Source organism: Humulus lupulus, chromosome 6, assembly GCF_963169125.1.
Source record: "Humulus lupulus chromosome 6, drHumLupu1.1, whole genome shotgun sequence".
NCBI lineage: Eukaryota > Viridiplantae > Streptophyta > Magnoliopsida > Rosales > Cannabaceae > Humulus > Humulus lupulus.
The window spans coordinates 219782266-219798264 of record NC_084798.1 but is presented as its reverse complement, the minus strand read 5'-3'; the positions used below and the strand labels follow the sequence as shown (position 1 = coordinate 219798264).

Here is a 15999-nt window from a genome sequence, read left to right as displayed (position 1 = left end):
TGACAATAGCGATATTTATTAGGTTGATAAATATTAAAACTATTCACATTAATTTTAATATTAGTTATATTTAAATTAATTAAATATTTATTTTTGTTAAATTATATTATGAATTATTTTTAAAATAATTAAATTTAATAAATATTAATTTATTTCAAATAAATTTTAAAAAATATTATAAAAACAATATTAGTGGCGGACCCCGCGGCTAATGATAATGCCTCTGACAAATGTATTAGCGACGGGTGTGTCAGTCCACCACTAATAATCATTATTAGCGACAAATATTTAGGCGCGGGTTACTAGCGGCGAATTTAGCCCTTATTAGCGGCGGAGGCTCCCGCCGCTAATGTATGAATTTCTTGTAGTGCTCTTAGTTTTCTTGCAGATCGGCGGCGAAGATGAGCACGCGACAACAGTGTGGTGGACGGTGGCTTTCTTTATTTTTCTTGGAGGTTGGGGGCGAGGTCTTTGGTGTTCTTGGAGGTGATGGTGGTGGCAGAATCATGGTGTTCTTGAAGTTGATGGCAGTAGCGGGATCTAGGTGTTCTTGGAGGTGACGATGGTGGCGAGGTCTTGGTCTTCTTGGAGTTGATGGCAGCGACGGGATCTTGGTCTTCTTGGAGTTGATGGCGGCAACGACTTTCTTCCTATGGACGGGGTGGATTTTACTTATACTTATATATATGTATATATATATTGTAAATTTCAGTCTAGGATTAGTCTATATAATGTGGGTATGGTCATTAATTGGCTAATAAGTTCCCAATCTCTGTATTTTGTTCTATGGATTCATATTGTAGAGTTTGCTACTGTATCAAACAATAAATCTTAATGGATCAATGTTAAAATCATATTCTGTTTGTGTTTGTATAAATTTATGAATTTGGTTTTGTGTGTAATAATATTCATTTGATTTTCTTATTCTAGATTTGTGTTTGAAAAAATGTGTATTAATCTCAGATTAGGGCAAAAAATTTTTTAGAGGAAAGTGATTTGAGCAAAATTAATTTAATGCATTGGAACAAAAGAATATATTTAATTAATAAAATATAATATAACTAAATAATAATTCTAAATTCAGAAGAAGAAAAATATTCGGATAATATAAACAAAAAAAATTTGAAAAAGCTTATGTCATCTTCTCTTGGGAGACGTGGCATACTTTCAACATCTCTCCATGTGAGACGTTGTAGGTACTTATGACGTTTCTTATAGGGAGACTTTGTATACATTCAACGTCTCCTCCTGAGAATCATCATAGAATGTACGTTTACATTAATATAAATTTAATAAAAATAATTAATAAATTTTATAAATAAAACTAAACAAACGTGCATATATGCACATTGTTTATATCGAGTATATATATATATATGCATCATCAGACTATTTATGTTTATGATGATTCTCAAATTTGTGAGCTTGTACGATAAATTTGTTAAATAATGATTATCAATAATTTAAATATAATGTTGTTTTCTTTTCCATTTTTATCCTTGCTTATTAATTAATCTAGTGTCAGCTTGTAATTCTGTTAGGTTTAGTATTAATTAGCTTGGCCTGTATATACAACTTTGAAGAATATACAAAGAAAGGAGGACGTTCTCCCATGTGGATCAATATATAGCATGGAAATCACACACATATTATTTAAAATGATGATTTAATACAAAAATTAAACACACTATTTATAGTCTTGAAACTAAATTGGTCCAAACAAAATCATGGACGGTAGATCATATTCTTCTTTATCATCAAAATCATTAAAATGATGAATAACTTCTCAATAAGTTGTTGAGATAATAAACTTATCAGGTTTGTAAATATTCTCATGAAAATAGAAAAGAAAAAAAAAAAAAGGAAAAAAAGAAGATTTTATAAGTAATAAATGTGGGTGGTGCTTATGGATAAGTCAATAAGAAGCAAAATTCTTAGCATGTGCTGCCTCAAATTGACTTATGTTTCTCATAGATCAATACGTTTAACTCAAATGACAAGTCTTTATTATATATACATGATTTGACTTGTATAATATATCAAGACTAATGATATAAAAAAAGTATGTACAACTTTATTACAATCACATAACACACGAACAAATGATATTAATTAAAAGTTCCCACTACCAAAAATGACAAATAGAATACTCGAAAATAGTAGAATCACAAATTTTTAACATCACTTTTCAAAACAGAGATACTTATTTATTGATTATTTAATAATAAATGAAATAATTTTTTTTTTTTTAAAAAAAGACTGAAAAATGTAAACGGACCTCATTAAAAATAAATTATATTGCTGTCTCACTTGGCGGTTAATTTCAGTTAAAGCTTGAGTCAACTACAAATCCTCTGCTGGGCCGAAGTTAGCTTTGGGCTTTCATTATGTGAGCCCAACTTATAAACTGAAGAGTAGCCATAAAACAAGGGGAAATTATAGGAAATTGCAAAAAATAAAGCTATCAAGAAGCTAATGTCCTCATTTTTTAAATTATAGATAAATGATTATTTTACATTGTTGATTACCTAAATTGTCATTTTTTATAATTTATTTATTTATTTAGGTTTGTATGACTTTAATATAGTGGTATATGTATATTAGTTTTGTTTAATTAGTTTTTATTTTAAAGTTATATTGATTTTTTAAGTTTTTTATAAGTTGTTGGTATATTATTTTCCAAATTAGTGTATATGTTTTTTGTGGTGTGGTATATAATTTGTTTTTTTTTTTGTGATATTTAATTTCTATTTTATTATACATAGTGGTAGTATATAATTTTGTATCATGGTATATACATTTTAATGGTAGTATATAACTTTGTTAGCATAATATATATATTTTTTAGTAATAATTTTGTAAGTTTTGATGGTATATTATTTTTCAACTCAGTATATATATTTTGTGGTATGGTATATTATTCAACAACCCATAAAAAACGAAAAAAAATCAAAATAACTTTAAAATAAAAACTAATTAAACAGAACTAATATACATATACCATAATATTAAAATATTTAGAATAAAATAGTAATTTGTTAAAGGGTGTATTTGGTAATATGTGATATTAAATAGATGATTAGGCTATTTTATTATAAAATTAAAAATATGAACATTTACTTACTTTCACACAACATCAATGGTCATTTTGCACCTTATTATTACAAAAGGAGAGAATGAGTTTCAATTAATTAAAACGAGCAAACTAAGATGTATACGTATTATTGAGAAATTAATAACAAAAGCAACTTACTTATATAATCATCTAGTTTTGAGTCCCATTCTTCTTCACTGACATGATCTGTTAAAAAAAATGCAAGCTCTTCAAAATTATATATATGAGTATAGTTCTACAATTTATTTACATTTCTTATCATATATTGTTCATATCAATAAGCCTTATTAGTCGATCAAACTTATACATTCATAATAAAATATTATGCTATAGACACACACGTATATAATTTATTTAGAAAGTTAATCGAAACAAATACTATAGTATAATATCTCTTCTATATAATAAGTGTGGAGATAACAGAAATTCTTGATTTCAACGGTTTTTTATTTTTTTAATGTTAATTTTAACTGAATATTCTTATATTTAATGGTAGTCTATAAATACTTAAACTTAAACAAAATAAAATAAATAATTAAAAAAATTAAAATATGATATTTTTAAAATATTTTACAATGATAATTATTTAGAAATAATAAATAATTAAACAAATTAAAATATGATATTTTAAAAATATTTTACAATAATAATTATTTAAAAATATAAATAGTTAAACAAATTAAAATATGATATTTAAAAGATATTTTACAATGATAATTATTTAAAAATAATAAAATCATATATTTTATAAATTAAATAAAATTTAATTAAACTTAAACTCTCTTATTATAAAAATATTATATTAAACATATAATATAATCTACTGTCAATTAATAACAAATTACTTTTTAAAAAATCTAGCAAGGAAGTTAAATTTAAAATTCAAGTATAATATTTAATATTATATTAAACATATAATATATAGTCTCTTGTCATCATTCCCAAATTCAAAATCTAGAACAAATATAAACTTAAATAAAAATAAATAAATTATTTAATTAAAATATGATATTTATTTAAAATTTATATAAAATTAATATAAATATAATTAATAAATTCTATAAATAAAACTAAACAAATTTGTACACTGTACGTTGTTTGTATCTAGTATAATAAATGTACAATTGAAATAGAACTAGATAGTTAGTCTTATTACCTCTCAAATATTCCAAGAATTCAGTAACCCAATCGAATATAAGTCGCCACATTTTCCCACGAATGTTGCATCGAAGTCGAATGTCTACTCCAACAATCCTTTGCAAGCTTTGAAAATTTTGGGATATCAAGAAGATTGTGGGCAATTCACACAAGTAAAAAACTTTAAGGTTTCTCAAATGTTGGAATCCAGATGACAATTCCTTTAACTGTGGACAAGCCCAATGTAGAACTCTTCAAGATTACACAATGCTCCTTCCTCTATTACTATCGAGCGTAACTTGCTTAGAGAATAGAGGTCGAGTGCCTTGAGTTTTGGAAAACTTCCTTCAACAAAGTGTAGTTTCTCACCATAATAACCATCATGAAATATACGAAGTTCTAAAAGATTGTGCATGTTTTGAAGAACATTCAATGGATCAATTTCTAGCTTTGACCAATAAATTCCAATCCTACTTAGATTTTGAAGTTGTGTGATCCATTTAGGTAAATTCTTCAAAGGCCCTTGTAGGTGGAGACGCCGAAGAAATTTAGGGGGGCAAGACATGGATTCCAAATCAACTGTCTCATCTGAACTTATTGAAGCTACACTAAGGGATTCAAGGTGGGTTCATGTTTTGAATACAATCACATAGTCTTCTACCATCTTCACTTCTTAAGTTTATGATTCCTAATTTTCTCAACTCTGTCAACTTGTACAACTCCTTGAATAGGTCAATTATTCTAACAACATTGACATCAATAAAATATAACTTTTGCAAGGCTTTCAACTGACCAAGTCCCCTATCTACTTTGACTCCTTTTAATTGATTGAAAGAATCATCAAAACTTCCATGGTAAGCTAAAAAGTGTCTTAATTTTTTAAGCATTTTGATCTCAACTGGTACCTCAAACACCAAAGATTGTTTTAAATCCAAAGTCTCTAAATTTTCTAACTTTCCAATTGACTTAGGCAAACTCCTAACTCTTGTGCCTTGAACACTTAAATATTTCAAGTGAAATAAGCTTCCAATATCTTTAGAAATGTGATTTAGATTCGTAGCATCTTCAAAATCAAGAACTTTTAGGAGCTTGAAATTTATGGTGATTTCTCTTATGTGATGATTAAGCATTTTGTCTTTATCAAAGATAAAAATGGACCGCACTTGAGAAATTTTAGAAGCATTATTACTCTTAATACCTTCATAAAAGCCATTAACAATTGAAATGCGTCGAGCTGATGATCCTTTGAGGTTTGAATCATTCGATGACAAAACTTGACAGAAACTCAAATCCTCCATCTTGTTGAGGATAATCTCACGTAGAAGATCATGAATTCGACATGTTCTAGCTTTTCCATCAAAATCTTTCTCAGATACTTGAATGAGATTTCTATTTATCAAATCCACCAAATATTCTTCTGCAGCCACCTCGAGTGTTTTATCCTTTTTTGATTTCACAAAGCCTTCAGCAATCCATTGGCGAATTAGTCTTCCACATCTGATGGAGTAGTCTTCAGGAAAATACCCCAAGTATAAGAAGCAAGATTTAAGGTAATACGGTAGATCATTGTAGCTCAAGGAGAGAATTTTTGTTATGCTTTCTAGATGTTCATTTCTATGCAACTCTGAACTTAGAGTTGTAAGCAATTTTCTCCACTCTTCAATAGTGTTGTTTTTAGTGGAAAGAAGACCAGCTATTACTACAATAGCAAGTGGTAATCCTTCACATCTTTCAACAATCTCATGTGACAACTTGTGTAAGTGGAGTGGACAACACCCACTAGATTCATCTTGAAAAGCCTTTTTGCAAAAGAGTTCCCATATCTTCTTTGGAGCAAGACGTTGAAGATAATGAATATGAACCAGTGATGATACCTTACAAAAATTTGCTACTTCAACATATCTTGTTGTGATAAATACTCTTCCACTTTTCTCGTTGCCATTATCAGGTAAAGCATTTTGTATGTCACCCCAAAAGTTTATCTTCCAAACATCATCAAAATCCACAAGATAGCATTTTCCATGTAAGTAATCTCTTAACTTTTTAGTCAATGTACTTTCATCCATTGCATCAAATCCTTGAGGAGTAGACTCCTCTCTTGACTCCAAGAATTTCTTCAGTAACTTTTGTAATAGTTCCACCTTCTCATATGACTGAGAAACTTCAATCCAAGCATGACAATCAAAACTTCTTTTCATACAAACATACACTTGATGGGCTAGAGTGGTCTTGGCGAGTCCTCCCATCCCTACCAAAGAGATCACAGTGCGCCTTGGAGATCCATCTTCCACCTTTTCAATTAATTCATCTCTAGAAGATTCAATGCCCACAATATCACTTTCCCTAAGAAAACAAGAACTTTTTCGAGGATCATACCATGAACTTGTTCGAGAAGCGAATGTAGATTCTTCATGTAGTGTGAAATTGAAGCCATAGGATGCCCTTGTTTGATTTATATCTTGAATCATTTGTCTAATGTCTTTTATTTTGGAAGCTGTGTCATGGCGTGATTTTAGTTTTATGACCAAGCAAGTACTTCTGCGAACAAAAGCAACAAATCTTTTTATATGGGGATGACATCGTTGTTTCACCATGAGATGTGTGTATTCATCAATAACATCTTCTACTTCAAATGATGCTTTTCGAAGTTTTTCCACCCACACTTTAACCCCGTGACAATTGTTGGTGATGATTTGATTTGTCTGCTCGATTCTTGCATCTGCATTCTTGAGAAAAGCCAAAAGAAAGTCTAGATCACACTTGATTCTCTCAACTTCTTTATGAATACCTCTCAACAAGTATGCTTCTTCAGTCAGCAATGGAATCAACTTGTCTATGACCAAGCCTACAGCGATCTCCGCCATCTTCGAAGTCTCTCTGTATAATCTGCCATTGTGTATTTGAATATGTAAGAGTGAATTGTATATAGTTGATTGCTTGTTTAAGATAGGAAAAATCAATAAATATCTAAGAGGTATTGTGGAATTCATGGTATTATCTAAGAGCAAAAGTCAATAAATATGGCATTTGGTAAAAATCTTAATTTTCACATACTAAGAGGAAAAAAAATATTATGATTGTTGCTATAATTCTTCCCAACAAATGGTATCGAAACTAAGGTTGTTTGGCATTAATTTCTCTTGTGTGTTGAGAAATGGAATTATTAGACAACATTATAAAATTAAGCTCATCAAAGTATTTGATTTGGAAGCGTATAAAATTTAAACAAGCCTTTTAAGGTTAAGGAAAACCAATCTAAGATAGAAAATAATTAGTAATGGATGTTCAACATAAGAAAGTCATTTTGTATATTAGATGATGAATTTGTAAATGTGAGAAAGTAAGGAGAGAATTTGACTCTAATTCAGTGTATGAAATCAAGAGTGTAATGACCCACTAATCTAGACTATTTGGACCATTAACGAAACTATACATAAAACTTACATTTTTATGAAAATACCATAATTTATTGAATAACTTGAAAAATAAGAGTTATTTACAAATAAACAGAATACTAAGAAGGATTATGGGATCCCATTGTCTTTAAAAACAAAAGATGATTTAAAATAAAAGACATTACATAATTGGTGCGGAAAATACACATAAAAACCATAAAATCATAAAATGAGACTACATCCTCGAATCGAATAACGCTCGGACCCTTGACTCCATTCATCATCGATACACATCCTCCAAGCATCACGAATCTTACCGCCTCTAAGCTTATCTTCCTGCACATAAACAGAAAGGAGTGAGCCTAATGCCCAGCAAGGAAAATCTAACACAAAGTTATATACATAATTTCATAAAAACATAAAGACTTAACATAATACATATAACATACACTTATTATAATGGCCATTATTACTTGGGGTCCCATAGACTAAACAAGCATATGCCCATGGGGTTAGTGGGGTCCTACTAGCTAAGTAGGTCATATGCCCATAACCCTTTTGGGGTCTTGTTAGTCATATGGGTCATATGCCCAAGCCTACAAACATACACATATACATATCATAACACATTAATAACATAAAACATATAGATACCATAAGCACATAACATCTGGGCTCTGAAGCAAAGTTCTTGAAGTTCTTGATTGGAATGGTGAGTAAAGAATTATATGAGAGGTGAAGAGGTTACTTATAGAGGTTGAAGTATGGCAAAAAGTGGTAATCATGACTTTCCCATTTTCGAAACGTGGGGGAGTGTATAAGCCGCCAAACTGATCTCTTGAAAACTGAAAAGGCTTGATTAGACATAATTATGTCACGGTTTCCAAAAACGCACGAGGATTCTGACAGATTTCGTGGGGCATATGAATGGTTATTTCCCTAAAGTTTCTTTATTGCTGGTCGCACTAAACAAACTTGGGGGGCAAATGTTATCCAAAAAACAGGCATGGATGACATGGCAAACGTTTAGTATACGTGGCTGACATCTGGCAGAAGTCTTGTTCGACCATCGACCAGGAAGATTTCTATGGCGCAACGCTTATTCTTTATATACGACCAACGTGGTCATATACTCGCTATATTTGGAGAAAATCTTATGCAGTTATGATCATATCCGAAATTATCTCCCATGATTTCCTGAGTATCCAATTATTTAGGAAAGAATATTTGTAACAAATTAATGTAATCCCCCTTGAGCCTATAAATAGAGAAAGATAGCTCAAGGAAGGGACTTTTTGCTTTCTAATTATCTGAGATTAGAGTTTTACGAGTGTATTAGGGCTATCATATCTGATATATTGTTCTATTCTTCAGAGGTTGGTGAAACTCATTGAACCCTAGTTCTTTGATCACTCCTTTGAATCTTATATCAATAACAGCTCAAGTGGGTGTAGGTTATTGCCAGATTCTGGGGCCGAACCACTATAAATTCCTGTGTTTTTTATTATTTTTGTCATCATTCTCATTTCAACATACCTATCCACATCAAGCAATTTTGACTCCGTGTCAGTTGACCAAAATCAGGGTCAACAATTTTCATTGGTGCATTTTTCAAAATTTGATCTTATTCACTAAACAAACTGTTATCCCAAAAATTTGAAAAGAATGATTTGGCAATAAAATTAACACGTGGCATGAGTTAGTTGGGTGATCTGGCCTAGCAATAGCCCAATACATCAGTTAAGAAGTTGGACTGCTTGAGGGATGCATAGTCAAGGCAAATACACCCGACCGAGGAGAATATTTGGTCTAAGGGTTGCTTGGCTCAGACCCCAGTTTGAAGACCCAATTGATTTGTTTAAATCCAAGTCCAAGGAGCTCAAAGGAGGGGTTTGGATTTTGACTCAAGGGATAAAGGCAAGAGGTCCGATCGGACCTTAGCTTGGGAGCCTCTCAAGTATTTGGCTCGGATGTGTCAGAGGTGAACCTCCCAAATGCTTGGCTCGGACGTGTCCGAGGTAGGTTTCCTGGGTGATTTGGCTCGGATCCATCCGAGGTAAGAGGCTAAGGGAAAGAGGTCCCATGCAAGCCAAGGATTGGGACTTAGGTTTCAGTCAAGGGAAGGACATCATGTCCGATCGGACATGCCATGGGAGAGATGCCTCGGACTTGTCCGAGGTGAAATGCAAGGTAGGGTGCCTCGGACCACCTTGGTTCGAGGAGAAGACTACAAGGTCCGATCGGACCTTGATTGAAGGAAATAGGCTCGGACTTGACCGAGGTGAGATGCCAAAGAGGATGGTTTGGACCATCTTAGACCGAGGAGAAGACCATCATGTCCGATCGGACATGTCATGGAGGAGGTTACCTCGGACTTACCCGAGGTTAGGTGCAAAGGGAGTTGGCTCGGACCACCTTGGTCCGAGGAGAGCCAAACTTGCATGACCTATGGTCCGAGGAGAGCCATGCATATACCACCTTTGGCCCACGGAAAGTTCGAAGGAGTAATCAACATGCATGTGAGACTACGTCAAAATCCTCGAAACGACTTCAGTGAGAATTGGTCTAGGCACCCGGGAATCTCTCACTCCTCACTCAAATTGAGGGATCAGTTGGATTTTAAACATTTATTGTAATATAAATATAAGGTGAATAATAAAATATCCCTATCTAAAGGGGATATCAGTTGAGAATCCCAGGCCTATAAATAAAGGGTTGGGAGGAACGTAATAGGACTTTTTGGCAAATTAAGAGTGAATCTGTGTTCTAGAGAGAGAAAGTGTGTTTTTCTGGAGAGAACCCCTTTTTGTATTCTGGAATATTTGCACCGAAGAAACTCAGTTGACACTGGTTCATCTGATCTTGAGTGTGAATACAGTAATAAAATCTCTAAGTGGATTAGGCTATTACTGACTATTGGGGCTGAACCACTATAAAAATCTCGTGTTATTTACTTTTGTTGATTAAAACTGTCTGTTGTCGTTTATATTCTCTTGAAGGCTTGTCGTATTTGACGTTCTCACGTCGTTGGCTAAAATCACAGTCAACATAAACAAAAGAAAACACTTTCTTAAATCTTAATTATAAGGAAGATCAATGATCTGGGTCTTGGAAAGACAACAGAAAATTTTCAGGATTATATTGACTAATACCGTTTAAATTATGAAAAGAATAGCTAGGGTGTTCAGTTTTCTTTCCAAAACTTGAGACAGCTCCCAAACTCTTTTCACACCAGAATTTTATCCATGCAAAACTCATTCTACATCAATCAGTTGCTAAAATCCCACTTCTTATATGTTTGAAGAAAAAATGAAAAAATAAATAAATAAAAAAACCCACTTTCTGTGTGTAGTATATGTTAAGTGTTGGTCAAATGCTCAAGGTCAACTTGGCTATTATTGGACATCATAACTGAATTTTGAAAATTCAGTTATGACAGTTGGTGCTCGGGCCTTGGAGGGGATTTCAGTCACTTACATCACATGTATATATATAAGGCTCCTATTCTATCATTTAATCCAATTCAGTTTTTACATACATTGTAATATTGAGAGTGAGTTTTAGAGAGCCTAGAGATATCTTGTACTACTGTTATGAGAGAAGCTTGGAGCTAGACTCCATTGTTCAACAGATTGAAACTTAGAATCAATAAAGAGATTGTCAAGCCCTTGGGGCTGGTTTTGGCCGTGGAGTAGAGTGGTGTCTAGCCAACATAATAAAAGAAATAGTATTAAGGAACATAATGAAACATCTCTGAATAATAAAAAAAGATAAGTAAAAACTGCAAGCAATATTCATTTAGTTACTATATTAGGATTAATATGTACTCTCAGAAAATTATGTTTGTCTATAAGATGGATGCATGTATTTATGTGTTTATTCAACTAAGCCTCAATCAACGAAACTTAAACGAGTACTCTACCTGGACAAACCCATATAGGCCAGGAATTGACATAGCATTTGCACCAAGTACTTTTAATCCAAAGTCAACATGTGACTGCAAAAAACATTAGAGACAATAATGAAAGAAGGAAATAAAGATTTTTTTTTTTAAGACAAGACCTAAAAGAGTGCCACAAATATAAATAAATAAACAAATAAATAAGAGTGCCATCAAATTATAGAACTCAAAACTGATTCTGTATGTCCAACCTCTCCTCGAATGATTAGTTGTAGTGAGAAATAGCTAGACTCATAATAGAAAGAGGCCATATGAATCACAATACTGATATGAAAATTTACCAAGAAGATTTTTATACTTCAAGAATTCAACAACTGAGCCCCAAAATTTAGTCTAACGTATCATCGGAGACAGCTTAATAAAAATTTATATATTTATATATATTAAATCAAAACAGATATACATGCTTAATAACTTCAATTTAGCATCAAGATGATATAAATTGACAAATAATTCCTCATCCAGATATAATTGTACCTTTTTACCCTGGAAAGACTGTTTTAAGTTATACCAAATTTGACTACTGGGAACATATATTTATAGAGCTTCCAGGATAAATTATAATAACACTTAGAAATTTTGGTGTTCTTATAGATTATATTTTACCTCAAACAAAGAAAATCTCAATACTATTTATGAAATGAAATAAACTAATAATGACATGCTTGGCAATATCCACAAAGTTCAAGCTACAAGTTGCTTGCAATTATTACCTTTTACATCTCTATCCTTCTTTTTCTTTTTGAGAACATTCCCAAAAGATCCAAGACGTAAATATGACATGATCTTATAAATTCGATCAAGCACATAACCATCTACACTGACAGTAACCATTTCCTGCCCAATGACAATTACATGAAGTTTTGAATAAGATGTACATTACCGAAAATAAGATTGCACAAGGGTTCAACAACTTTAAACCTCAGGCTGTGGACATTCAGCTCTACTTCTGTGCACCATAGTCAGAATGTCACGAGAATACCCATTTTCCTGGTACAAATGGAAAAAAGAAAAAGCGTCAGAGCACTAAAAATCTTACAGAAAGATTAAATTATATGGGAGAGGCCTATGGCTACTAAAACTGTCAGTTAGTTTTCACTTAATTTGATCGGGTAAAATGGCATCCTTGTTAAATCAAAAACAAAATTAAGAGCTTTAGTCCCTTTGATAGATTTGTAACAGGAATAGTCCATGCATTATAGACTAATTGTTCCATTTTTAAAAGTTTACCGAATTGGACTAGTATGCATTTTTTTTTGTAATAAAACAGATGGAAAACTAACTGTACAACTTTCAAAATTCTGGTACGTATAAAGAAACTTAAGATACACAAAAATAGAACTTCAAAACATATTATTAATAACTATATTCTGACTTGAGATTAATCATCAGAGCAGAAGAGTAAACACGAACTAAGTCTCTATGATCAATAAAGGACTCGAGTAAGAAAAAGCACTATCAATAAGGGCATACACTTGGCAGCACCCCCCCCTCCCCCCCCAAAAAAATGTTGAAACTTACTTTATAATAAAAAGAGTACCCATGCTCCAGTTCTTAATTTCTCAAGAGCTTACAAAACCTCTTCCCCTCAAAAAAATAAATAATCACAACAACAACAACAATGCAACAATGATTTTATTTACGGAATTTTGGACTTATAAATCAGAATTAAAAACTTATGATTACCCTATTCTCCCCACCATGAACAAATAGATGTCACAATAACAAGAAGCATCTCAGAACTAAAAATAAAATGAAAGATCATTGCCAATCTACAAGTTATAAAGTGAACAAAAAAATAGAATATTAGAAAACATATTTTGTCTGATATAAAAAATTTACACTTAAAATAATTAAAATAACATATTTGGAAAAGCAATGGTCTGATGTTAGTTGGTAACAAATTAGAACCTTGTTGTACTTTTTCAATATAAATGTGCAAAAAAGAATGCTTTGTGCTGTGATGTTCCAAAGTTATAATTAAGAGAGAGAGAGAGAGAGAGAGAGAGTAGTTGAGTACTAAAACATTATGACTAGGAAACTTTTGGTCGTATGAAAAAATGATCCAGTCTTGGATACTTGCCTAAAATATGCCGAAAGGTACCTAACATAGTGACATGGTGTGCTCAAAATGTAATGATATATTATTATGGCCAATTTACCGTTAAGGAAGTATATCATTTGATAAAGCACTAAAGATTAAAAACAAAAACACATAATCCATTTATTTTGAACACCTTAAGCAAGATTGGCATGTATCAATGGGGCTAAAACCAGTTTGTCATAAGAGACACATAAATCAGGTTTATACTTTAATTACTACATCATATAAGGTACCTAGAAACATCAAATGGGATAGCTCACTTCAATATTGACCATTCTATCTGCTGCCACTTCTGTTTGAGACATAAACAAACAAGCACATCAGTTTGATCAAATAAAAAAGAACATAGTTGAAAAATTTGTAGCAACAAGCTTGTACACCACAGACCCCATGCCTCCAAGTGGAACACCTTGAGATGCAGATGGCTTGAAAATTTCATGAGTGAAAGGATTAATTGGAGCTTTCTGCAAAGATATACAATTAGGCAATTAACTTTCATACTCCTATGCATATAGATTATTTCATCCAAGTGTTAATAGTCACAAACACCATACAACAAATCCTTACTAAGGTAAAATAAAATAAATGAAAGAATGAAAATTTACCCTTCCATGAGAGGCTTCTTCTCTTACATATGACCATAGCCGTATACCTAGTCGAACCTAAAAATCAACGTCCATACACAAGTTAGACGTTGAGCAAGACAAAAATCAACATGCGAGCAGGAAAACTAAGAGAAGAAACTCACTCTTATATTTGATTATGCATATTCTTCTCTCCACAGCCCACCCCACACTCTCTGCCCAAAATTATTAAGCTCGTACACAGGTTACCCTTCTTCTCCACAATACCCAAAACATAACACAGAAAAATACCCAAAATTAGCCCACGACAAAGAGGGTGACACAAAATCAAGAACGTACCTTTATCGACGGGGCAAGCGGAGCGCTTCATATCGAGAAGGAGATTGGTCATGGAGTTGAAAGAGCCAACCTTGGTAAGTTTACGAAGAATCTCCTGGTAGATGGAGGTAGTGGGTGAGAAATTAGGCTGTTTTGAGGCCTAGTCGAAGATACGAAGCGTGGAGGACTCATCATTCTAGCGACGAAGGGTGTCAAGAAGCTGCTTAGCGGTGAAGTCGGGAGGGAGGGTTGATGTTGAGACTGAGAAGAAGAGAGTGAATTGCGATTGAAGTTGGAGTTTAAGTTGAAGGAGACATGGTTGAGAGAGTGAGGAAGAGGCTAAGGACAACACATGAGAGAGAGGCCAAAAATAAATATAACTTTTACTAGGCGGGCTCCCAAAAAATATTACCGCAATTTTTTTCTTTTACCACATATACATATCATAATACTTTTTCAGAACTATTATATTATTCTCATGGTCAAATCGTGCAAGTCAACACCAGCTAGCTTTGATTATATATTTTTGTGTGGACCGACAAGAGAATTGAATGGTAATTAATAATAATTGAATGAGATGGAAACTTCTTGGCAATATCGTAAGTAAACTATTCAATGACGGAACGAAAAGTATATATAAAGAATAAGGGTATAAATAAGATAACCGAAATTTTTGTTTTTAATTTTTTTTAATATTAACTTTAACTAAATATTTTTATATTTAATATATGATAGTTCATAAATATTAATTAAACTTAAATAAAATAAAATAAGTTATCTCAAAAATTAAAATAAGATATTATTGAGATATTTTATGATGATAATTATTTAAAAATACTAAATAATTAAATAAATTAAAATATGATATTTTTTTATAAATATTTTACAATAATAATTATTTAAAAATAATAAAATCATACGTTTTATAATTTAAATAAAATTTAATTAAACTTAAACTCACTTATTATAATAATAGCATATTAAATATAATATAATTTACTGTCAATTAGCAACAAATTTTTTTTTAAAATCTAACAAGAAACTTAAATTTAAAATTCACCTATAATATTTAATATTACATTAAATATATAGTATTGTTGACCCAAGATTTGGCCAACTGACACGGAGTCAAAACGTGATTGATGTGGACGAATGTATAGAGAAGAACGCAATGACAAAAGTAAAGAAAACACAGTAATTTATAGTGGTTCGGCCCTAGGATCTGGTAATGACCTACGTCCACTTAGAATGATATTGATATAAAATCAGAAGGGTGATCAAAGAACCTGGGTTCAATGAGTTTCACTAACCTGTGAAGAACAATACAAGTTTACTTGGAAAATTACTATAGTTTTGAATGACTAAAAAACGAGAGAAGGGTCCCT

General features: G+C 31.9%; 1 protein-coding gene across 1 annotated transcript; it reads right to left on the bottom strand.

The window, feature by feature from the left end:
* Positions 1 to 4869: 4869 nt before the first annotated feature.
* LOC133786119 (disease resistance protein RPM1-like) lies at positions 4870 to 7116 on the bottom strand. Its single transcript, XM_062225334.1, has one exon. It carries the CDS (start codon positions 7114 to 7116, stop codon positions 4870 to 4872), a length of 2247 nt encoding a protein of 748 aa, XP_062081318.1.
* Positions 7117 to 15999: the final 8883 nt, after the last annotated feature.

Excerpts from the sequence above, each read along its gene's own strand:
- LOC133786119 (XM_062225334.1), bottom strand. The coding sequence starts at position 7,116 with ATGGCGGAGATCGCTGTAGGCTTGGTCATAGACAAGTTGATTCCATTG.